We start from the raw sequence: 25,813 nt of genomic DNA on the forward strand, positions 1-25,813 counted from the left end.
CATGACGGCATCACAATCCGATTGTTGCTTCCGAGAGCATCACCTTGTAGTATCCACTCCAACACATGCCTGTTGTAGGCATTTTTACTTGAGTGGAATTAACAAAATCATCTTCAGTGAAGTGAAGAGAACATATACGACTAGTTTTGTATGGCCCATCCCACTTTCGAACACTTGAAGAAAACTTTGACCATTTTCTTCTCAGCACCTTGTTTTGTGGGAAAGTGTGAAAAGAAAGCACACGGTCTTTGTCACTGACAATGTCACTTAAACAGCAATTTGTAGGCATTGCCTCAACCATGAATTAAAGGTACCGTACTGTTTGTGAGATACTGTTGTTACACTGCAAATGCCTATAGCCAGATTAGGACAAATAAAAAAGTATGAAAATTGTAGCCCTATGAAACTGCAATTTCAATTGAATTGAGATGCTGTTTGATAAAAGTAAACTCACAATGTTTGATCGAAACCTGATAGTAATAATAAGTTCACTTTTTCATTTCGGTAATTCTTAATTTGCACATGCTTTAGACCAACAGAGCCCCACACATTCACGTTTTGCAGTAGCCGTACCATACTTTACCAAGTCATCACAGAGAAAGAATGTATCCTTCCCGCTTACTGTGACGTCACAGCGGTGTTGCCGTTTTTATTTTCGCAATTGAATGAGTGCCAGATTCGCCGATGTCAACGAAAGTTTGCAAACGTGTAACTTAGTAGCCTGTTGATATTTTTTACGATTTGCTGGTCAGGGAAGTTTGTTAGTGTCATCTTTTTGGTATCTTATGTAAATTTAGCGAATTTATTTACCTGTCAGAGGCACTTTAAGCCAGGCCTTTACTTTATAAAAAATGCCATGCGTCTTTCTGATGACTGTAGTCTAAGGCTTCTAAGCTATCAGCACGTGATGAGGTTCTCCAGCTTTTCAACATCTTGTAGTACCGTGGCAATTACCAGTAGCCAATTAGTTGAAGTTACCAGAAGAACGCAACATATTGTTACAGTTAGATACCTGATGAACAGTCTTACTTTACACCTAGGTCTATATTGTAACTTAAAATCAAAAGGAGTGGATGCAAGTCTCATTGGGTCCAGTTGAGCAGCGCAGGAAAAACTTAAAACAGGAATTTGTAATCAACAGTAGTAGCCTACGTGATAAAGAAAGTTAACTTGCAGCAACATGGCAGGAGGGAACTGTAAGGATCTGTCAAGTGACTGCCAGACTCGGCCCATGGTCTTACACCAGCTTTATCCTTCATAGTGATAGATTGTGTTTTTGCACACTAATGTTTAACCCAGTGGTTCCCAACGCATGGGTCGCGACCCAAAGTTGGGTCGCCCGATAATTTTTTTGGGTCGCTTGTTTTTCAGGCAAATTGTATCTTGGGCGAAAAAATAACAATAAAAAGAATTTAAAACGTGAAGAGATCGATCACAAAACTGAAAAAATATAAACACAAGTCATGAAGCGTTTCATGCCGAGACATCGGAAAGCTTTGTAGCATGATCGTACTGCAAGAAATTTTAACAGTTTTCGCTTTTATTATTGTTATTATTAAATGTAAAGTGTAAACCCAACAAAAATTTCAGTCTCAAGCATAAATTAACTTGCCAAAATTGCGGGATATACATTGTAACGTACATCATATGTCACGAACGCTATGTCGGACAAACTATGACAAAGTTTCCCACACGTTGGGCCACACATAGTCTGGTGTGGTAAAACGCATCAAAAACAAAGCCCCAAGTGCTGTATGGACATATTGCTTTCTCCATAGAGAGGCCTTTGCTGCAAAAAAGTTGTCTCAAAAGCTGCACGAAGTGTTGAATGATGTTGTGAAGTGTGTAAACTTCATCAAAGCAAGTCCACTAAATCGGCATTTGTTTTCGTCTTTGTGGATTCTGATTATTATCAAGCATTGCTGCTACACACATAATTGCGATAGTTGTGACGAGGTCGTGTCCTGAAGCGAGTTTGTAATTTGCGAGAGGAGATTGCTATCTTCCTGAGGGAACAAAACTGTGTGAGATTAGCCGAGAAGTTTTTGCAAGAAGATTTCAAGGCAAAAGTTGCTTACCTTGCTGAATGCTGATATATTTGACTCTCTGAATTCTCTAAATTTATATATGCAAGGCAACGGTTTTACGGTGATCGATCGCGCCGCAAAAGTTTCTGCTAGCCACAAAAAACTCATATTCTGGATAAGCTATGTCACCAGAGATGAGTACGATATATTTTCTTTGCTAACGCTATATATTTGTGGCAAGGAAGTTGATATTAAGAAAACTATAATTGGACACCTGGAATAGTTTGCTAAAAAGTTTGCGCACTACTACGGAGAATCTCTAACACTTAATAGCCAAAATGATTGGATAATTGATCCATTTGTTTGAAAAGATCTGCCTCAACTTCCCATCCATGTTGCAGAACAGTTTATGGACATAACGACAAAGCAGCAAACCGTATTTCTTTTGCGTCCTTCAAAGACACATACCCCAAAGATTCTGCAAATATCCACTTTTGGGCTTCCATGTAGGCTACAAAGTGTATCCTACAGTTTCAAAATTAGTGATTCAAAAACAGATTCCAGATTCTTTGCAACAACTGGGCTTTGTGAGACTGGATTTAGCGCTATGTGTGTATTGAAAACTGGACAGCGAAACCGGCTGGAAGTTAAAGCGGACATGCGGCTATGCCTAAGCAAAATAGCGCCTCGATTTCAAAAACTCACTGACAGCAAGCCGGTACAGCTATCCCATAAGTGATTTGATAAACATATTATTTTCGGAAAATGTTACTCTTTTGTAGTGCTGTTTGTTTTCAACGCAATCCTGTATGGCTTTTAAAATATTACGACAATTTGCTTGGGTCGCAAGATTTTACCGAACGGGAATTTTTTTTTTAATGGGTCGCCTTAAAAACGAGTTGGGAACCACTGGTTTAACCCATTTGAGTCTTACTTGTAGCGAACGACGTAGCCAGTGACAACATCGTGCGGGCGTTCCCATGACAACGCTGCACTGTCAGGTGTGACGTCACGTGATCTGGCACGCCGAGGTTTGGCCACTTTGGTCATAAATTCGTTTCGGCTGATCTGCAATCAACACCTTTTCTTGAAATATTCATTCTATTTTACCTTTTGTAAGAAGATTTTAATGCTTAAGAAGAATGTTAACTCGCATTTAGTGACGTTCATCTTTACCTATCAACATTTAACTTCACTTTCTAAATTGTCGTGACGAAAATAGGATAAAAAAATCTCAACCTCATTTCCCTCGGTATCTTCCACAGAGATTGTGTAGATATGTCCAGCTTTAAGATCTCTCAGTGGATAGGATCCAATGTTAGGCGTGATATCAACAGGTGTTCCGATTACACCCTCTTCATCGTCTAAGAGTGTCAGTTTCCAGCCTGAGCGTAATAAAATACTTCATATGGTGCATATGCTGCTAGCAATTGTTTCACAACAGATGCAGAGAACAAAATTGTATTATGGTGGATATACGATGCAGTCGGACGCTACCTTTGGTAGAAAGTTACACACTATAGAGTTACCTTCAGGGGCATAAGTTCGAGTGTTCTCAAAAACGACAGCAGCTCGCTTGTCGCTCACTTCATCAACGTACGTGCCAGTGATTGGGAAATTAGGTGCTGAAACAAAAACATTTAATATCGATTTCTAGCTCAATTACTTCAACTTCTCAGAAGTAAGTTTGAAAATGCCACTAAAAATACCTTGTATTGCTTGCCACCAACAGGTGCTATACGATCACAAAGCGAAATCATCAAAACAATCTCTAGGCAAATGTTTTTAGAAATTACACACATCTACTTTACTTGCTTCGTGTACACAAAACAACTTGGCCAAGTGGTAAAACCCTTTCCCAACTGTCATACAGTTACGGATTAGACACTCTTAATTAAGAGTAGCCTATACTCGACTGTGTCTAGCAAGACACTTGATGAAATGCATGAAAGCAGAGTTGCGGACTTGACGATTGATTTCTTACCCTTCCATCCACATTTCCAAGTGATAAACTACTACATAAACTCACTTGGTATAGGCGCACGAGGATAAATTGTTAAAGTCTCTGGCGATGATTCGGTGGTTCCCCCAACTGCGGTAAGCGACACTTCCACTGGTTCGTCATTGTCGCTTCCAATTGGAATGACATAAGAAATTTTATCGCTGGAAAGGTACTCTTCTTGCCATCTTCCATTGCCCTATATGAGAAGAAACATTTTGATCTATGATGCCATTTATTTTTTACTTCCATGAAGATTTTTGTGAAAAATATAAATTTCTTTTACAAACTAGATGGGTAAAAGTGATGGCCGAGATTTTTTGGAAATTATGACTTTCTCAAACTGAGTGACTAACAACGATGACTTGCAGGCAATATAACGTTTCAAATGCGGTTTTGTCACCACCAATGTAAGTGGCCGATTCTTTCCTTGCAGCGATTGTCTCCACCCTCTATTGTCATCTGATTCTGTCCATGCCATCTTCTTCCTTCAGTCCGACCTTGCCTCACTTTCCCCTGTTTTTCCATGCTCTTTGTAGACGTCCATGTTTCTTCTTCCCATCCACCGTCAAACCTTAATTTCAACAATCCCATCCACCGTCATCCACATCCACCGTCAAACCTTCCACCGTCATCCCATCCACCATCAAACCTTAATTTCGGCAGCAGTGGCAGAGGTCGGCAGTAGTGGCAGAGTGGTTAGGGTCGGCAGCAGTGGCCGAGTAGTTAGCGCGTTGGGCTCGCAGTCGAGAGCCTGCATGTTCGACTCCTGCCACCCGCACTTGCTGTTGTTTTTCTAGGCAAGAAACTTTACGATAATTGCCTCTACCCAGTGATCGATTTCAAGTTATGGGTAGTACCAAATTAAAGTCATAAGTAGAGTAGACAACCGGAAACAGACATTGCAGTCGGCTGCAGCGTGGGTCAGGTGTATGTCGGAAGGCGTACACCGATGCATAGCGCTCAAGTCCGCTTTCTCGCAATGCAGGATAAAAGATAAACAAACAAACAATCCCGACCAAATTGCTTCGATCACACGGTGAACTGGCCTTTTACTTGTCTTGCCAATCTTCAGCTATTTTAAATTCAGAAAAGCAAAAGTAGAAGTTTTGGCATTCTGAACCATTTTAGTCTCAGCCCAGACAGCAAAATCCGCCATTTTTACATTGATTCAACGTCTGCAGGCGTTGAATCAATGTAAAAATGGCGGATTTTGATGCCTGGGAGCCTTGCATTGACACCCAAGTGAAACATTCGTTTCTGCCCAGATCGGCTATCAGTTTGCGGTAGAGTTGTTGATAAGATGTTGGTTGAAACATGTATTGTTCAGTTTGAGCTCATAGACGAGTTTCTAAAGTTACCTTTCTGTAAGAGAATCTCGTACCAACTCTAGGCCCATCAGGGTTTCTCCAAGTGACGGTGATCTGAGTTCGTCCCGGAAATGCTCGCACTTGCTTTGGAGAATCCAGCTGTTAAGATTACAGTATAGTTAAAGAAATAACGCAGTAGATATTCAAAAAATGTCGACTTTTCAATGACAACGGCACTACCTATACCACAGAATATTGTTTCTAGAAAATAGGTTGGAATAGTTATCAAAACGTGGCAATGACATCTCATGTTGCGCATCTTCTAGCGGTGAGTACTAGTCATTCACCTTTGGGAAGTGAACGTCAACCACCAGAGACCTCAACCCACTGGGCACACGGTATGGCAAAACCATTCGCCCTAATGTATAACGAGGAGAACTCATCATCCTGATCTCCAGTAAGTACAACTTTCAGTGCAGGCGGCTCCTCCTGTCGTATATGTCAAAGTGACACTGTTGAAGTTAAACGTAGAAGCCCTCACCAAAGTCGAAGACAACATCTTGGAACACCAGCTCAGAAATACAAAGTAACAGCAATCCTCCAACAAAAAACCCACTCCACAAAATCAGGAGCACAAAGTAACAGCAATCTCCCATCAAAAATCTCACTCCACAAAATCAGGAGCACAAAGTAACAGCAATTTTCCAACAAAAAATCCACTCCATAAAATCAGGAGAACAAAGTCACGGCAATCCCCCAACAAAAAACCCACTTCACAAAATCAGGAGCACAAAGTCACGGCAATCACGCAACAAAAAACCCACTCCATAAAATCAGGAGAACAAAGTCACGGAGATCTTCGAGCAAGAAACCCACTTCACAAAAGCATCGAAGTTATAGATCAGTGGATACGCTGACGATTTGCGTCAATAACGTCAATAACGTCAATAACGTCTGCATACCATGTCAAGCAAACCGAATTTATGACGTAGCTGGTGATCGTGGAAGTAAAACCTTATTTAAAATTTTTACATTTATAGCGAAGTTCCATCATAACACGGTAAAATAACGTAGTTTTACCTCGGACATAAATGTAGCTGTGGCAGGTTCAGACTGGCGACTATCCACAACGGCATAGATCCGCACTCGATATTCAGTGCCTGGTGTCAAGTCGTTCAGAGTTGCTGATGTCTCTTCGCTGCGAAGACGAATTGTCTGCAAAGATACAGTACTTAATGAATCAAAATGTAAAGAAAGTGATGCAGCAGAAGTTTGTAGCTTTGTAAATACAACTTTTAAAAGAATAAAAAGGTTTTTCTAACCGTTTAGAAATGTGTGGACGTTGAAAATTAAACAATTATTATTCTGTTTTCTGCTCCTATTTACTGTTACTGCGAGAGGAACGACAACTAACAAATTTATCAGGTTTCTAAAATTTAAAAAATGTTAGAAATTTTTGAAAACCTTTTCGTGCTTGGAGCAAAATGGTTGAAAAGTCTGGTCAATCTGATCAAAAGTAAATAAGTTCGTCACTGATACAATGTCAGCCAGACTGTCGTCGAAAAGAAGCAACCTATGCTGTAGCTTTCAAAGAAACATCACGCACCCTAGGGCTTCCTTGTCTGTCAAAAGTTGGTTCGAATTCAATGAGGTACCCGTCGATCATATTAAGGTTGGGTGCTGGGGACCATCGTAGTTCGGCCTGCTCTGACTGCCGCCTGCTTACTACTACCCCTCGAGGGGCACCAATGGTCCGTTGTCTTGGTGCCTCAGTGCTGGCAGGTTGGGTCGGGGCAATGGTTGTTCTCGAATGCTAAAGAACAATAATAATGATGTTAGTAATAATAAACAGTAATATAAATAACAATTAAGAAAATGGCTTTTATAGATTTTTACCAAGTCCAACAACCTTGAAGAGATGTAAAAACATTTCTAAAAGTGGAAACTTTTGTAATAAACAACAAGAGTTCGTGCTTCAATGCAGCATCTTGTGAATAGTTTCATGTGTGGCTGAACAGTGAAAGCGAGTGATGGATTCTGCAAGAGTAATTGGTTCGACGCCCTTTGAGAGCAGGGTCTACTTCTTGCAAAGGTGAATATGAAGATTACATTTCTTGTCGGCCACCAGCCAGTGAATCAATCACATTTTTACATTGATTCAACGTCTGCATACCATGTACAGTAAAAAGTGATTCATTTGCTGGCGGGCAGGCATAAGCCGTAAAGAACATTATTCCATTGCATTCAATTCAACTTATTTTTCTTTGTCGGAAAAAAAAACAGCAATGATAAAGTTACTCATAGTTTATAGGAACAAACCAACAAAAGGAAACGGCGGCAAAACCACAAAAGTTTAAAACGTGCATGCCATGTAAATAAAGCATACGTCGATGAAAGTAAAGTTAAGCACGGCCACCAAACCAAACAGTTTAAAATAAATGCATGTTTGCTTTGAATCAACTGTGTCGTTATTTCACTGCACTAGCCAACAGCAAATTTCAATCGAAGATAGTTTTTGTGCATAAACGTATTTTTGACGCTGATTTCATAAATGTCTTCACATTGTACTCACCATATCAGATTTTTAAGATACTTGCGCGTTTTGTTGCTAAGGTTTGGCCTACAAAGTCTAGCGCAATGCGTATTTCACCGGTGTTTTCTGTTTCAAAAACTTTGCTACAATACTGCACAGTATACATCTGACAGGTGTTGTGGAATTATGAAATGAAAATTCATAGTGCATTTTAACAAAACCCATAAAACACCAAAAAAAATCGAGCTCAAATTTGGAGTCAGCACAAAAACTCAACTAGAAAACTGATCTTAAAAATCACAAAATTTTATTAACCAATTATATCAACATTTCGTAAATAAAATTAACGACTAGATACCGTTCTGAAGGTCGCGGTTGCTGCATTGGTCGTGTCACCTCTCTTGTGCATTGTGCTGACTCTTACAAAGTAGTCTGTGTCCGGGGTGAGAGACGTCAGGGTAGAAGAAGGGTTTCCTTTCGGGGCGTACATTCTCTGTGAATACGAAAAAAAGTTACGAAGAACAACAAAAAACAAAACACCTAATACTGGAACTTGAAATTTTGACATATCATGGATGCAAGTTTGTTTCTGTCTTGACTCTTTGTTGTAAGTGTAGATAATGTAGTATAATGTTTATTAAATGTTTATCATCGACTTGGCTGAGGGTGGCTGCTTGACTCGAAGACCGTCATGGTCACTTCGCAGCTTCCCGTTGTGATTTACTTCAAAGATGCAGTGTACATTTGTTATCTTTCTTTGTTTCAATTGTGTTCGTTAAGCGTGCTGCATTATTTAATGATTTTGATGTTATAATATTGCACAAAAAAATAAACCAATCAATCAATGTTATCAAGTAATACTAGAAATAATAAAACACTGTAGCCTAATTTATGGAGTAAAGAATGTTCAAAAGTTTATCTACGGCAAGACTTCTTACTACTTGCAGTACTGCATGTCTATTGTCTAGCCTATATCATTATATCACAGCATGCTGCCAACAGATGTTGTAATGGTTTGGACATGTTTTGAGAAAGAAGGACCACCTAAGAAAACGAACATACAGTGCAATATGCGTGGACGATGGAGATGGCGAGACTGTGCGGCAATGACATGGCAATTTTTGGCATGGCCAACAAACTAGCCAATGTTTCTCGGCAGCCGATTTGTAGCAAGAATTGACAGCGATAGACACGTGTTTCGCCCATGAGGCTGGGCTCATCAGTATCGCACCGTATTCTGCCACAAATTTATTCGACCACCGCTTTACCAGTCAGTTTAACTCTTATCTTTGTGGAAACAAAGAAAGAGCCAACAAAACCAGCAGGCGCCAGGGCAGAGGACATTGTGAAGAAAGGGGCGTTCTTCCCGGCTATCAGCACAAGGCTGAGCACTCACTAGTTCAGCGAGCAGCTGCGATTCGCCAACCATATGGCAGAGAAGGATGGAGGACGAAAGCTGCTATACAGCGACCTCGAAAGAGAGAACCTCTTAGAAACAAGATACAACCAACACAAGATCGCCTTTTTCTTTACAGTACCTTTAAAATTACAAAACTTTACAAAACCAATCTTTCTGACAAGTACAGTAGTACACTACCACGCGGCAAAAAAACTAAATCTCTTTTGCTGCGGCTAAAGTTTCTCTCACCACAAAGGGAAGATCCTGCCTAGACTGAGGTTTATATTCCACGAGGTAACGACGAACTTCATCTAGGTCTTCCGGTTCATCCCACGAGATAACGACTTCATCATCTGAGATTGTGGTAGCTCTTAAGTTAGTAGGAGCTGGTTGCGTGTTGGCCTGAATGATAGTGTTCCTGGTTAGTTTTGAAAAGATCTCAGTAACTAGAGTTCGGAAAACAAAGTTAAAAAAGAAGAATTTGATGTCCTGTAATCCACTGCAGTTGTAGACATTTTGTCAATAACTTTCTTAAACATTACAACATACTACAATTTGGGTAGAGAGGTAACTTTTTTAAACCATAAATAGACATAGTCTAACCCAGCAACAGCAGTAGGCCTACATTTAATATAATAAAAAAAAAAAAAAACAATAACCGTTTTCAGCTAATCATACAGCTCTTTTCAAGGTTGAACATACCTTGGAAGGTCTTTGCAAAAGATCTAGATACATTACTTGTACAATGTACATATACCATCATATCTGCTAATCTGTTTGAGGACAGCTCTTAATACTCACCCTTTCAGTGGTGAAGTACGTAGTGAAAGGTTCGGATTCGAATCCATTCGCAACGGTCTTCACAGCTAAGTAATATCGCGTCACAGGCACTAGATTGGGAAGCTTGACGTTGTTGGTATATGACTTGATCTCCTGCGAGTATGTGTAAAATACATCAAACTCTCACTGATCCCGCAACTCAACATGACTAGCCTATTAGAGATGTCTAAAATATCAAAATAAAAAATTCAATATTTTGATACATTTTGCCTTATTTCATATTTTTATAGCACTGCAATATTATAGCTCTCCGAAAGTTATACAAACCTAATTGCTTGAAAAAGTAAACTAATTTTATTAAGAAAATTGCGTTTATACTCCTCAAAATAAGTCAGATTGTGGACAGACAGCATTTCCTAGAAAGTTTTCAAAATAAAATTTTCGCGTCATCATCATCGGCCATGCCTGAATAAAGCGTCGGCTACCGTGAGTCACCACCTGTAGCGCACCCAGCATGGGGCTAAGGGGGCTCAAGCCCCCCTCAAACCCGCCACTAAAAATGAAGTTTTTGTATGCTCCTCATCATCATCATCATAATCCATCGTCGGTTTGTTCCCCACTAGTGGGGGTGGCCGATTGTTTCCGCGCAGCAATTGTTTTAATCCCTTTTCTCCATTTCACCCTGTCCCTTGCATCTTCCTCCTTCAGTCCGACTTTTTTAAACTCATCCTTCACTTGTTGTTTCTACGTTCGTCTTGGACGATCGCGTTTCCTCTTCCCATCCACCTTTAGATCTAGTGCCTTTCTAAGAAAACTTCCTTCCTCCCTCCTTATCACATGTCCATACCATCTTACTCCATTTGCCCTTGCCAGTTGGTCTATGGTCTCTCTCATCTCTAGCATATCCAACAATCTCTCTTTTGCTGCATTTAAATAATATTTTGGAGCATAGATTTTCCAGCCGGATGCCCTTCCTGACGCTAACCACAGTTATTGGCGGTGGGCCTAGCCTTTACTTAAAAAAGTATTTCCTGCAAGGCAGCAGGATTTCTAACAAGTTTTAGCCAACCAGTCGAGGTTGTTGCCCATGAGGTGGGACGTGGACCCACTTGTTAGTTTGATGTGTGATCAAGACCAGTGTTCCCCGAGACCCATGGTGTAACAATCCATGGCGACTGCCCAGGGTTCAAAGGTGCTACTTGTACCACACACTTACCTCCTCATTTATACATTTTGCTTACAGGTTAGGTATGAAACACAACAATAGGCTACAACAGGGCTGAGCATTATAACAATATATTTTACATATTTAACTTACAAATAGTTTTAACAGTTGAACGTTTTCGGTTTAACTTAAGCCCTCATCAGGAATCTGAAAATATTTATAAAAATGCAATATATTCCAACTTCTTGAAGGTAAAATTACATTAGGAAAAGGCAACTACATAAATAACTACGAAAAAATTTGCTCCACAGGGAAGGTGATATCCAGTAAATGTTGAAGAGAATGGACTCGCCTCCAGCAAATAATTGTTTGTTTAAATTTGAGTTATAGCGTTTGATTAACAGTGCTTCCTAAATTTTGTGTCAAATTGGAATTTGTCTTTGCGTAGAATTTTAAATGAGTCGGCAGAGAATTTTCGATCAGAGTAAAAAGAACACTCCATGATATGGTTTTTAATGGCACTTTTCTTTAACTCCCTAAAGTTCAGATACTCCTGTACTTTTGTGGTCAAATGTCTGGTGGACATACGTACCGATGTACCGTACATCAATGCCGAATCACACGGACATGTAAAACTGTAGCCTATATGACGTTTGAACAGAGAAACGAAGGCATCTGGGACTTTAGTTGAAAATACGAACTAAATTTGAATGTTTTGTAAGTGGAAAAAACGTCCACATCAAATTTATTTTTTACAAAATTAGTGTTTTGTTTTAAATTGTTTTCGTGCTAGTTGTTGTTTTCGCACTTATTTGTGTTGGCAAACGGAAAGCTAATTCTATTTTGTCATACATGACGAAAACGTCGAGATCTATAGAAGATTGCAAGAGTGGACGCAGGGATGAGGAAGCTGATGGTGCTAGTAAACATTCAAATATCTCAGCCAGGAATTAGCAACGAAAAAACATAGAGACAGCTTTATTTTGGAAAAATGCCGAAGAAAACATGATCTTATCCTTTTGCTATGCCACCGGACAGCACCATTTTACAGGAATATTCATACCCACATTTTTGTTGAAAATGCTCTCACAATGCACCAAATTCAAAGTAACTTTTCAAAAATTTCTGCGGGAGGCCTCCCAGACCCCTCGCCACTGGATGTCGTCTTAGGCGAACACGCCATAGGGCTTTGCCCGCCGGCCGTCAAACCCCCCCTTTCAAAATTACTGGCTACGCCACTAGCTGTACGCCACTAGCCACTGGCAAAGTGAGTGCCTTTAAATATTAATCAAAGGGATGGGCATTGGCCTATTGTCACTGTCCTTATTGTCGCAAACCACTCGTCCGACATTTCTGAATTAGCCCCCCCCAAACTTTTTTTCTGGGTGCGCTACTGGTCACCACAATGATCGATTGTCGATAGTTCTTGTTAAGTTTACAAAATCAATTTTTATGTAACCTAGACTAAAAGTGAAACATTTTTCATTCAAAAGTTCTCTAAAAACTCATCGGCAATGAGATTTCATACAAGTAGCCTACACTGAACCTTTGTGGGCTATGTATTAAAAGACCGATTTAGGAATGCGACATAATATGCACAATTGCACATTGTGTTGAAAAACTATCACAAGTGTAAACAATATGTTAGCTGAAATTCTTCAATGACGCTACCGTTGTATTTCCGTCTCTACTTGTAGGTCGGAACGTAACCAGAAGATAGTCGTCATTCTCTAAGGCTTCAGGAACATCAACAACAAAGGACACGGAGTCCGGTCCCCTCTCCAAGAGCCGAATGGAGCTTGGGGCTTCGGGGGCCACGGGGTTATCGGCCTCAACAACCTGAAAGACGGTTAAGAATAATTAAGAATAATACCGCACTTTACGCGCTATTTGCTGGAGCTGGCGGAAATGAACTCAATGTCATTTTGTGAAATATCTATTGCATGATAAAGATTACACCTTAGTGATAAATAATCTAAAAAAGAAATGAAATGAAAAATGTTCAGCGCTTGGCGGTTTCCATGGCAACGACATGGATGTTGGCAGACCGTTGGCATGTGTGTTTGTCAATGCCTTGGGGCAACGTAGGAACAAAAGTATGAAAACGCATTTTTTTCCAATTTAAAAATTTCTTCAGAGGCTATTTTTTTTCTTTAAATAGTAATGCATTTTGGGTAGATTACATAAAAAGAAGGGATTATTAATAGATAGTAGGTTACTTCTACTTCAAAAATCACCTGTTAAAGAACTTTTGTTGAACTAAAAACAGCCGCAAATATCATTATCATTTTTAACACGGTTTTAGTGAAACAAAATATATTAAAACCTAAACTTTTTCATGTTATGTTAAAAACCAATCCATCTGCTACGTCACACAAGAGGCAGCATACTCACCTGGCCAGGAGAGCTTGTGATTTCTTTTACAAGCGGTTCTGATCTATCGTTGCCCAAAACAGCAATCACAGTCACTCTGTACGTAGTTCCCGGTTGGAGGCTTGTCAATACAATTTCTTGGTTTGTTGTTGTAAATGAAGTTTCCTGCAGATATATCAAAAACAATATGAATAGAGTGGCTGTGATTTGGTCCTTCACCAACGCCATACGTCATTTTTTTTAGACATAGCATTCTTTTTTAAATTTATAGTTGTTCTGTGTGAACGTACTCTTAAATCTACACTTAAATCGAAAACAAAAACTTTTTGAGCGTGTAATTCACATATTAATTTAGCCATTTTTTTTAATTTTGTGATACTATTCATCATAATAAGATTCGTTGATAAAACAACATTCGCTGTTGTGGTTCATACCCAAATAGCAAATCAACCGTTTTTTATGTTGATTTAACGTCTGTAGACGGTTGATTTGCTGTCTGGGTATGACATAGTTGCAGAAGCTTCAGCTTCAACGCTATCAGATCAACGGATTTAAAAAAAAAACAGGTTTTAAAAGTAATGTTTCCTTAGATTTATTTGAAATTTTCGTGTGCTTAGTATGCAACGCATTGAGTCCTTATGACAAAAGAAATGAAGACATTCCGAAGTTATGTGTTGTCTGTTTTTTTTTTTAATATTTTTGAAGCTCTGATACCAAAGTAAATAAATTATTCTTGTAAGTTAAAAATTTGTTAAACAATCGCTTCCATGGTTACCCCAGCCAGGAAACAAAATGTCAACAAAATCAAATGAAAACCTAGTTTTCAAAAATGAACGTGCTCAAGCCAAACCTGTCCTTCATTTCCAACAGGGTGATATTTCACAATGTAATAGTCAGCGTGACTCGTAATGCCTTCCAGGTCAAAAGTCACTTCGTCGGGCGAAGCTCCAGTTATTGTGATGTCATTTGGTTGTGGTGCAGCTGGCTGAAACCAGGTACATATTTTTGTTTCACTTGCTCACAGCCACCGACTGAACGTTTTTTGCCAAACAAGGTTTAATGTACAGTGTGTACGATGTTAGTGAACATTCTGGTCCCACACTCGAAGTTCTTACTTTCAAGCAACAAAGCTTTGCCCAGGAAAATTTGAATCGTGAACTTTTTCAATGTAGAAGCGCTTCACGGTACACCGGTTTTAACAGGTATACCACTTTTAACACGAAAAACTTAAAATTAATCGATGGACGCCCCATTACATTCATATTAGTATTAGCTTTATACTTTTAGTCACAAGCCATCATTTCCATTAGCAAACACCAAAAAAATTACACCAATTTATTAAAGATACAACATACGCGCTTTTACGTTGATTTGATGCAGCAACTGTTGTAAGGCTGAGACATAAGTAAAGGCTGCACCAGAAGACGTTTGACCTACCTCTGTTGAGAAGTAATCTGTTAGTAGGGGTGAGTGACCCCCCTCTCCCACAGCCTTCACTGCAACTCTGTATTGGGTTTCTGGTAGCAATCCGGTCAAACTTACAGTTTGTTGCTTTCCTGGAGTATTTATAACCTGTTGAGGCAAAGTGAGCAATAATATGATTTCGTGGCATAAGTGTAAGCACAATTCACCAAATTTGATTTGGGATGACACCATATTGGGATGACACCTAAATGCCAGCTAACGTTATACTCAGCACAAGCTCTTCAAGTAGATAGGATGTAGAATTGTAGATGGTAATAAATTGTTTCTGGTGGAAGTTGTAAAGTCAAACTACGTACAGAAATGTAATTTCAGTGTTTAAACCAGTGGTTCTCAACTGGGGGTCCGCGGACCCCTTGGGGTCCGCGAAGCGATTTCAGGGGGTCCGTGAAAGCTTGTGAGTTTGCAGCATGATTGATAAATTACGAAATGTAAAAATTGGTTGGTTGTGCTTTATTTGTGTATTAGGCTACCGTGATTTTCAAACTGTACTTCCCAACGAACCGGTGCGATGTCCTTTGAAAGTTCAAAGGTTTGGTTTCTAACTAAAAAAATATCATATAAATGAATTAATTTTTTAATAAGGCTATGTTCAACTTAATTTTTTTGAGACAGTAGTCGATTGGTCAATGCTTAACTTAGAAATACAAACGTTGGTCAGCAGTCTATCACCACTCACAGTTTTGCGATGACAAAGATTATAACGAATTAATATTGATTAGAAACGAAAAAGGAAGAAATTGTTTGTAACGGTCGCAAAATTCTATTGGTTTTTGATAAAATTTATAGAAAAACATCAAATCAACATAATTATAGATTATATAGCTTACTGATTTTTGATGTGCCAACATAAAGCTCATAACATAATTTCTCTAATGTCATCAATAGTCATAAGTGTGTCGCGAGTTCACCAAATTCTTTTAAGTGTGTCGTTTCGAAACTCACAAAAACATTTGATTCCATTATAATTATAGGAAAAGCGATATACCAAAATTTCAGATAAAATTTTTTTGGGGGTCCGCGACCGCTTCGAAGGTACCAAAAGGGGTCCGCCAAAACAGAAAGGTTGAGAACCACTGGTTTAAACCTTAGCATTAAGTTTCATATTTCACAGTCGTATAATTTTCTTTTTGCAATGTTTAACAATGTAATTGGGTTTACACAACGTTAACAACATCCCACTGCGCACGTTCAACTTACACAAACAGTGCGCAGATTTCACCGGGATAAACGTAACATTCAAGTACAGCAAAAACATATTTCTGTCGGAGTACTCACTGCAGGCTCTCTATCGTTGCGAGATTGGTATTCCACAATGTAATATTGTACATCATCTGTCGGGCCTGTCCATGTCAGAGAGACAGAATCCGACCTGGGCCGAATGGCGCTAAAAGCGATGGGCCGGGCGGGAGGTGATGCCTCCTGCACAAAGGGGAGATAGAAAGAAGATTTAAAACTTTAAGTTAATATAAAGGGACTTCTTGGATTTTGGAAGTTGGCGAAGGCGAATGAAGAGGTGGTATAGGCATGTTTTGAGGAGGGATGAAGATGATGTTTAGAGCAGAGCGTTTTAGTTACGAATGGATGGTCGTAAGAAACAGGGAAGAGCCGAGAAAACGTGAAAAAGGCAAGTTGAGGAAGAAAGCAGCAAGGCCGGCTTGACAAGAGAAGATGCTTGAGACAAATCGATGTGGAGGCGGGATGTGACTGTGAAGACGATTGCGGCACGTGGAGGTGGATCCGGTCTCCCCCCACCCCCCATAACGGGAACGTCACTACTGCTGAGGGAATTCGAAGAGATAGGAAAAGAGATGGAGGAATGCCGAAGAGAGAAATGATGAGACGATATTGAACAACAAATCAACCACCATATATTTATTTAAGAGCAAAAAGATGGAGTGGTGTAGAAGAAGGTGTAGTAATTATTGACTCATAAGGTCATGACCATTTCATGATGACGATGATAATATAGAGCATAATTAGTTAATGACTCAATCATTATTAAGCACACGAAATTAATCACACGCACTGTCGCTTAAAAGGATTTACTAAAGTCGAGTCATGATATCCGTTTGATGGCCACGTCATTCCTGTCGGCTTGTTTGACTTTGGACACTGCTTGGACAGAGCATTACTGTTAAAATTACAACCCAGACAGCATAATTTTGCCGTCTGGGAATATCGTACTGTAAGGGAAGTAACGCATATGACAAAGTTTATATACAGTGATACACTGAATTTGCAGTATAGCATGGCCACTGGTTACCCTACCTAAATAAAAGTAACTCAACAAACATATGGTTGGGAAATATTTGTACAGTGTAGGTTTAAAAATAAACAATTTAAAGTTAATGTCAAACCGACGAACGTTAACTGATTCGTCTTCAAATAACTTTTTCTAAAAATAACCTGAGGCGTCGTTATAAAGGTTTGCAGATAAGGGGACTTCCCATTTTCGTTGACAGCAGCTATCCGCACGCGGTACTGGGTGCCCGGTTCTAAGGTCAATTGCACTGTTTGCTCGTTTCCTCTGGTCTGCACGGTCTATAAAAGATTTCTGATTGCTTTGACGCCACAATTAAGGCAGAAGATAATGTACTGCCTCCTCCATGACGTTCACTAATAAAATCTTCTTAAAAGACTATTTTTGACTGGAAGTTGTGTAGACTTTTGAAAAAACGTATTTTTCGTACAGATGTGACATGAATGGTATTGAAGAACCGGCGTCGGTCGCTTTCGTTCAGACATGTGCAAATGGGGCCTGGCTCCCTCACCGGGATGCGAGTGTGGCGCCACAGACCAGACAGTAGATCATGTCGTCCATGACTGCCCAATCCATCAACCACCACATGGAGCGCTTGGACTGAAGGCCCTGGATGACGAAACTGTCGAGTGGCTGATGACATCATGCCCAAACATATAGTCCAGAAGAACAGCTCATACGACGAAGAAGATGAATGGTATTTAACACGATAGCTTTGTCAAAGTGTCAGCTTTTGTACCATTCTACTGAAATGACAAAAATAGCAAAAAGGCATTGTTTCAAAGCAAGATATGATATCGCCTATCTCCAGACAGCAAAACCAGTCCTTTTTACATTGTTGTTTTAGTGTAAAAACGTTTAATAATGTTTTATGTGAAAATGACGGACTTTGCTATCAGGATCTATGCATGTCAGCCATCGTGAAACCAATCATGTTAAATTGAGCTTATGTTTCAGCAGCACCAACTCTTAATTATTTACAACCTTGATCTACAACAGTTAGTGATGCTTTGGATCAAACTTCTTACCCTTTGTGAGTCCGCACCGACCGTTGGTACATATGTGACCTCATAATGATCTACGTCATCGGAAGGGCCGTCAATGGACAATCTTAACATTCTAGGCTCAAGTTCATTCACAGTGACCCCCAGGGGAACCTCTGGGACGGCCTGAAAGTTTGAAAATGCACAAAAGTTTAGTGGTCAACAATGTGAATTTAGATCCGATGAGTTAACTCTTGTACAGTATTTCGTTGTTATACAACAATTCGCAAAAACATTCTAAGAGTAGTTAACAAATAGTAAATTAACAGCAAGATAGGTATGAAGGACATTGGCAACGCTAACTTGCCTAATCTTAAACAGAAGCTATTGAATGTCTTCAAAGTTGCTACACAATTTAGTTATTTTTCAGAAAGCACGTCCTTGTTTGTCTTCAAACAATGCACAAACGATCGTAAAACCCCTCTCGTCCTCTATGTTTCTTGTTGAAGGTTTTTAGATAAATCAGCAAGGTGGATGGAAAGACAAGGAAGCATAAAGCGCGCGTATTAACGGTTTTAAATCTCCTTTGTTACAACGATATTTGCAATGTGATTACCGCAGGGGTGGTCAAAGTAGCTCTGAGTGGCTGCGATTCGCCATTAGCATTGACAGCAGAAATCAGCAAAACATACGGAGTGTCTGGCATCATGTTGGTGAGGGTCAAGGCGGTTGAACCTTGTTCTCCATCAACCACCTGCAACAAAACAAAAGTTTTTCCTAACAAACTTTATGCTGGAGAAAGAGTTTTTATAACTTACAATCAACCAGTAAAACAAGATTCGTTAAATAGAAAGAAATCATTTCCCGAAACAGATCAAAAAAATTGCAAGCAAGGTTCTCTAAATAGAAAGAAATCATTTCCCGAAGCAAGTTAAAAAAAATTGCAAGCAAAATTCTTTAACTGAAAAGAAACCATGACCTAAAACAGGTTAAAAACTTGCAAAATTTGTTTCTTAATTTCTTACCTGTTCAACCACTCCTTCCACGGGCTGCTCAGGTGCATAGCGTATTCTAAAATAACGGACACCCTCGGACGGACCAGTGACGTGGACAGTTAGCTCAGTCGGATTTGAGTTGGAGAGGTGGAGACCAGTGGGAGAGTCGGGCTTTCCCTGTTGAAAAAAACAAAAACAAATACATTATCCAACATCATTATCATCATTAAGTTCCTTCCAATCGTCGAGGGTTGGAGGCAAAGCAGAGCAAATTTTCTCTTGTTAATTTTTCGATTGCAGTTTTGTAATTCAGTCTTGACCATAGACCAGTCTTTAATATCATTAGTCCAAATTCTTGGTGGTCTACACCTATTTCGTTTTCCGTTCATTCAGTTTTCCGTTCACAATAACCAACAAAACATTAGTTCAAATTCTTAGTGGTCTGCCCCTATTTCGTTTTCCGTTCAATTCAGTTTTCCGTTCACATTAACCAACAGACCATTTATGCATAAAAAAATGGAAAGTTTGTACCGAGTTAAACAAAAAACACGAAAAGTTACATAAAAACTAATTTGAAACGACCGTTTGTCAATTTCTGTAATTTCACTCACACTTGATGCAGTTGTGAAATTGAACGGCGATTGAGGGGATTCCCCATATCTGTTATGAGCAATGATGTAACCTTCGTAGGTCCGACCGGGTCTCAGGCTACGAAACAGAAACGATCGAGCGCCACCAGGCGGACGGAAAGATGTGTAGGTTTTCCGCGTAGATCCTTGCTGATGACAAAAAGCAAAACATAAATTTTGAGTTTAAAATTTGTTCAAATAAAATGATTGTGTTCAGTTTAAAAAAAAAAACGGTTTCTTGTTTTAAGTTTTCTAAATGGGTACGGCGATGGTGCTGGCAAAGCACATTTAGATGACAAAAAATGCTTGAGCAACGCACGTTAAGGACTGCTCTCCATTCAGCGGCATCTAATGGGTGGAATAATTCGCCAGCAACAAAACTTCAACAATCGGAAAACTTCACTCTGTCAATCTCGGTGACCGGCCGGCGTCAGTGATTCAAAGCCTCTACAAGTATGCGAAACTGCCAGGATTAAGCTCTGCAAGAAGCTTTCCCAGTCCGAGGATAAAGATTCAATCAATCAATCAAAATCCGGACTTTACACATGAAGCCAGAAGATGGAAGCAACGGTTTGTCACAAATCATTTTCTAATCAACACGGTCGACCACAGCGAAAACATTTAACTACAAGACACCTAAAAAATCCTTTAGAAATTTTAGAACTTCGTCAAGGTGAGAAAGTCTATCTTCGCCTGTGGGCCCATCTTTCACCTCAGTGAGGCTAAAAGATTTACGTTTTAAAAATCGAGTTGATTTGGCGTGAATTCAACGACAATGGTGATGATTACAACGACACTGTTATCTGTAATCACAACGAATAAATAAATTTAGGAAAGCAATAAACTCAATCATTTACCCTCCGAACATTTAGAAGGAAGTGATCAACCCTTGGAGCTGGCGCAACACTCCACGAGAGCGTATGAGTTGTCTCTTCATCACTTAGCGTAGGAGAAGTAAACTCAACCTGAAAATTAGATTCATGTAAATGATGAATCGATTACTAACGGTTGTACAATGTACAGTAAGTACACCCAATAAATGTTCAATTTTTTTTTATATATTTGCTGCTAGCACAGAACTAGATTTCAAAACCTACTACATTTCAAAACCTGCAAGTTGATTGTGGACTACCTGAGCTTTAATTTACAAATGCATAACTTCAGAAGCGAGCGGAGAGCGCCCGAAGTTTCAAACAGCTCGATACTCAACAGTCTACACAGGTTTTTGTAACCTATTTTTAGAACAATGGCAACACTTGCAATAATTTCCGGATTCATGGCCCATAATAGGTCATGCCGGATGTAAACCAGAAGTACGGTAACAAAGTCAAGTTTCTGTCTGAATCAAGTCTTGCGTACCGCATTTGGTGACCCAACGATGTTGATCCTCATGTTACCAGTCCCACCTCCAGTAGGGTAGGCTACTTCACACTGATAACTTCCATCATCAGTGGCCTTTAGACCTTGTATGGTCAGAGACGTTGGGCCGTCCGCGCGAAGCCTTTCAGAAAAATCCCCAACTGATTCGGATTCGGAAAACTGCAGCAATAATGGTGATAATAGCAGTGACAAGTACGATATTGCAGTATGATGGTAACATTAAATATCATCATCATTACCATGTTTTTTTTTTATTTTCGACCATCAAAGCCAAAAAATAATATACCTTGCCATGGCATAGCATGGGTGTAAAAAAAGGTAGAAGCGACAATATGGTTAATAGAAAGCAATTATTGCCACACCTTGCTGATATTGCGTTGGTGACACATGACAGATTTCAAGTTGTCTGAAATATGATTTGTTATAGGTTGTCTGGCAACTGATATATTACATCCGGTTACTCATAGTCACGACTATGTAATTTTTGCATTGTGTATATTACTTGCATATTTCAAACACGTACTATGTTCTTGTTACTGACAAATAAACCATTGATTGACTATTTAAAAATGGTACAGAAAGTATGATAAATATCAAAAGATGCGATTTATTTAGTGCAGGAACAAAACTCACTTCGCTTCCTACTTCTGCTGATGTATCAAAAACAGCCAGACTGGTTCTTGACCCATCAGATTCACGTTTGTACCACGTGATCGTGGGACTTCCGGGTGTATCGAGATCATACATGCATGACAACGACGCGTCGCCACCCAAGAGGTCAGTGCGACGTCTGTTTCGGCCTTGAACCAAAATTCTACCAATCGGTCCTGAAGTAATCGAAGAATTTTGTCAGTGGTTGAAATTGAAGATTGCAGATAAAGAAACAATGGAACTACAGTTTCAGATTGCTGGTGAGGTTATTTATGTTCATGAATCGTATACCTTATGATGCCACTGAAAGTTTTAGACTTGGGCACTGAACTGCACACTTTTTAACACGTTTTAACATTGATTTAATGTTAAAATTTAAAGGATGTTTTTATATCGGATACACAAATCACATTATTGAAACCAAGAACGAATTTAACGAGTATTTTGTTGTTTAAAGCCTTCCTAAAGTTTTAAATTGTTCCATTTAAAAAAACATTTACGACGTTTTAGCATAAACGTAAAGCATACGAAGTATTAGGAGGGGGGTGTTAATTTAAACTTCAACTTTATCCCTAATGTTTAGATAATGGATACAGTAGAGTATTTTAAGATTACTGGTGCATTTTTGTTTTAGGAATTTTCATCCAAACAAATCCCACTACCCCGAAAACTAAAGGGCTGTGTATTTCCGACGCCAACTATTTATCACCAGGATTGAAGTTCTGTTAATAGAGTACCGCAACAGTCAAAACTGGTTGATCGGTCCATGTCAAATCGGAATAGCCAACCGTTTTTTTGACTTGGTCCCAAATTCCTTTTTCTGCACAAATTTGTCTTTCCAGTAAAACCACCCGTTAAATGAAACCAATTTAGCCAGGTCGCAACGTAGTTTAATTAAGCAGGATTGCCTGTCCATCAGCTCTTACTGGTGGTCGCTACTCCTCGAGCGGGAACGCTTTCGATTCCGTCTTTAACGGAATACACGCGGAACATGTAAGAAGAGCCTGGTCGTAGGTTGGTTGCCGTGAAAGAGCGAGTGCGAACGTTTTCACTCAAAGTTTCCCCTTCAAAATCTTGTGGCTCGAACTCGACTCTGTAACGATTAAACAGCATAAATTGTTGACTAATTGATGTAAAAGTTGTAAAATTAGAGAAAAATCTAAACAAGGGATTAACAATAGTGGAATTTCCCAGAGATAGTTTACATTGCTTGCTAGTATATGGTTTGGTTGGTTTTGAATCTTTATCCTAGAACTGACAAAGCCTTGATAGGTTATTCCTGGTATTTTCGCACACTTGTAGCGGCTCTTGACGCAGGGACGGTTACCGAGATTGACAGAGTAAAGTTTCCGATTATTGAAGTGTTGTTGCCAGGGAATTATTCCATCCGCTAAGTGCCGCTGAATGGAGAGCAGTCTTTGGAATGCGTTGCTCAAGCGCACACCCCGAGAGTCGAACCAGCGCCGCTTGATCTTGAAGCTTCTTCGTTCACGAAGTCACGCGCTAACCAATTGAGCTATCGGGGCGGACTCATATCTTGTTTAATTTTGTAGACTAACCTTCACCAAAATATAAAGGCATTTTTAGGCCTCGTTTTACGTTTTTTTTAATCAGAAACACAAATAAAAGTACCAGATGGTGCATGTTTAAAATTTCACAAAAATAAAAACTATTGTTCATTTTCAAGACCAAGACAAGCAAATACACGCAAAGTTAGTTTATTATTCTTAAACCAAATCAAAGCTATGCAATCAGGCACGGATCCAGCAAGTAGCCTTAGGGGGGAAGATTTTAATAAAAACACAGTGATATGCTATGTATGTATACTGTATACATTAAGCCGGTTTTGCAAATACACCGTGAATAAAGTTACTTTTCTGTGTTTTATGGGGGGAGGCGGTCAGCCCCATCTGGATCCGCCATTGTATACAATGCATATACTTAAATACTTGACATCTCAAGGTTATTTTACTTTACGTTGATTCAACGTTTGAAAACATTTCATACCTGTAAGAATCAACTGGAGTGAAATAATACGGTATCTGCCAATAGGCCCGGACAGACGTCCGATCAATGGAACCAAACCGTAGATTAGTGACAGGTCTGGGAGCAACAACAGGAGGAGGGGTGGTTGTTTGGGGCAGAGGGGGTTCTGGGGCATTATTAGTCGATACTGAGAAGGTAGTGGGTTCCCCTCTTTCCGTTCCGCTGCAAAAGATGAAAAGTAAATATCGTATGAGCTAAACTGCCACTGGTTGATTTCAACATAAGCTGCATTATTTAATATAATCTTTTGGTAGTTTTTGTAGTCGCTATTTTATAATGCTATACATATGCAGTAGTTCCCGCTTACGAAGCCCAACTCGGGGCCAGACGAATTAAGCGGGTGGGCCTATAAAGCTGAGGACCATTCTCTGCCACTTCTATACATTCAGCAATTCCGGTCGAACCAAATTGGGCATAATAAGCGGTTGGGCCTATTAACCGTGGGATTAATAAGCGGGGAATATTGTATAACGATTACTGTATAATGTCAATCTTCCAATGTGTCAAGAGTAAATTATGTCGCAGTACCTTTAGTAGATTCACCTTCTTATTTCTGTATTTATGTTCCTTTTATGCCTTGAGCATGAAGCCTACAAGTGTGTCACAATCAATGTGCGAGGTCTTGCTACGGGCTGCTTGTATCTCGATCGAGCGTGCTGTTTTGGTTGTAGAATTCTGGTGCGATGTGTTATTATCGGTTATGACCTGAAGTAACCTCTGATTACGAAATCTGTATTATGTAAAATGTGTTTTCTGGAATCATTTTTCCTACGTGACATTCTAGAGACTTCTGTTGTTTACACTTAAATGCTGCTTGATAGAACAATGGTTCTTTATGATGTAACCTTACGTAACCTTCTCGAAGTTACTGGACTGAACAACCAACTATACATAGTGGTGTAGTTTGTGTAATGTTTATTATTATTATTATGAGTTGATTATGAGAGTTGTGCTATGAGTTGTGGATTGGTGGTTGATGCAGAAATTATTGGACGAGCCCCCGGACGAGCCCCCAGAATGTAACGATTTCTTTCTATCTCTTACCAGGAAAAAGACTTGGAAAGGTTCAATGACGTAGTTTAATGGGTCAAACCGAAAAGCAGTCAATTGAATGTCGAATAATTCTACTAGTGGAATGATAATCTAACTTCTTGAAGGACTTTAACGAACGGCTTCTCAAATAACTCTAATTTCAAACACAATTTATATCAGCACCAATTCTCATCTACTTGTATTCAATTACTTCAAGTCTCAATCACCAATAATTTCTGCATCAACCACCAATTCACAACTCATAGCACAACTCTCATAATCAACTCATAATAATAATAATAAACATTACACAAACTACACCACTATTTATAGTTGGTTGTTCAATGTTCAGTCCAGTAACTTCGAGAAGGTTACGTAAGGTTACATCATAAAGAACCATTGTTCTATCAAGCAGCATTTAAATGTAAACAACAGAAGTCTCTAGAATGTCACGTAGGGAAAATGATTCCAGAAAACACATTTTACATAATACAGATTTCGTAATCAGAGGTTACTTCAGGTCATAACCGATAATAACACATCGCACCAGAATTCTACAACCAAAACAGCACGCTCGATCGAGATACAAGCAGCCCGTTGCAAGACCTCGCACATTGATTGTGACAAAGTGTTACTAATCATGTCATTCGATAACTAAGACGCATGAATTACGTAAATAATTGTACAACAAGGTTTGAAAGAATTAAAATTATCTTGTCGCTATGTTAACGAATTGGGCGTTACAAGCTGATTTCATTCAAAGGAA

The 25,813-nt window shown here is 39.4% G+C and overlaps 1 protein-coding gene across 1 annotated transcript in view; it reads right to left on the reverse strand.

Annotated features, from left to right (window-relative positions):
* Positions 1–25,813, reverse strand: part of LOC145764368 (tenascin-X-like) — a 71,698-nt gene that overhangs the window by 24,467 nt on the left and 21,418 nt on the right. The window contains exons 23-47 of the mRNA XM_082575984.1: positions 23,977–24,177; positions 22,896–23,062; positions 21,952–22,145; positions 21,298–21,477; positions 20,796–20,903; positions 19,921–20,088; positions 19,340–19,486; positions 18,931–19,068; positions 18,360–18,500; positions 17,478–17,612; positions 16,347–16,490; positions 15,024–15,158; positions 14,437–14,571; positions 13,608–13,751; positions 12,885–13,052; positions 10,070–10,201; positions 9,518–9,670; positions 8,228–8,362; positions 6,943–7,149; positions 6,417–6,551; positions 5,388–5,495; positions 4,057–4,225; positions 3,557–3,652; positions 3,267–3,412; positions 2,962–3,095 (exon numbers count right to left, since the gene is read on the reverse strand). Coding sequence (XP_082432110.1) covers positions 2,962–3,095; positions 3,267–3,412; positions 3,557–3,652; positions 4,057–4,225; positions 5,388–5,495; positions 6,417–6,551; positions 6,943–7,149; positions 8,228–8,362; positions 9,518–9,670; positions 10,070–10,201; positions 12,885–13,052; positions 13,608–13,751; positions 14,437–14,571; positions 15,024–15,158; positions 16,347–16,490; positions 17,478–17,612; positions 18,360–18,500; positions 18,931–19,068; positions 19,340–19,486; positions 19,921–20,088; positions 20,796–20,903; positions 21,298–21,477; positions 21,952–22,145; positions 22,896–23,062; positions 23,977–24,177 — 3,720 coding nt within the window. The remainder of the gene's footprint in view (positions 1–2,961; positions 3,096–3,266; positions 3,413–3,556; positions 3,653–4,056; positions 4,226–5,387; positions 5,496–6,416; positions 6,552–6,942; positions 7,150–8,227; positions 8,363–9,517; positions 9,671–10,069; positions 10,202–12,884; positions 13,053–13,607; positions 13,752–14,436; positions 14,572–15,023; positions 15,159–16,346; positions 16,491–17,477; positions 17,613–18,359; positions 18,501–18,930; positions 19,069–19,339; positions 19,487–19,920; positions 20,089–20,795; positions 20,904–21,297; positions 21,478–21,951; positions 22,146–22,895; positions 23,063–23,976; positions 24,178–25,813) is intronic.

This window comes from Aplidium turbinatum, chromosome 2 (assembly GCF_918807975.1).
Source record: "Aplidium turbinatum chromosome 2, kaAplTurb1.1, whole genome shotgun sequence".
NCBI classification, from domain to species: domain Eukaryota; kingdom Metazoa; phylum Chordata; class Ascidiacea; order Aplousobranchia; family Polyclinidae; genus Aplidium; species Aplidium turbinatum.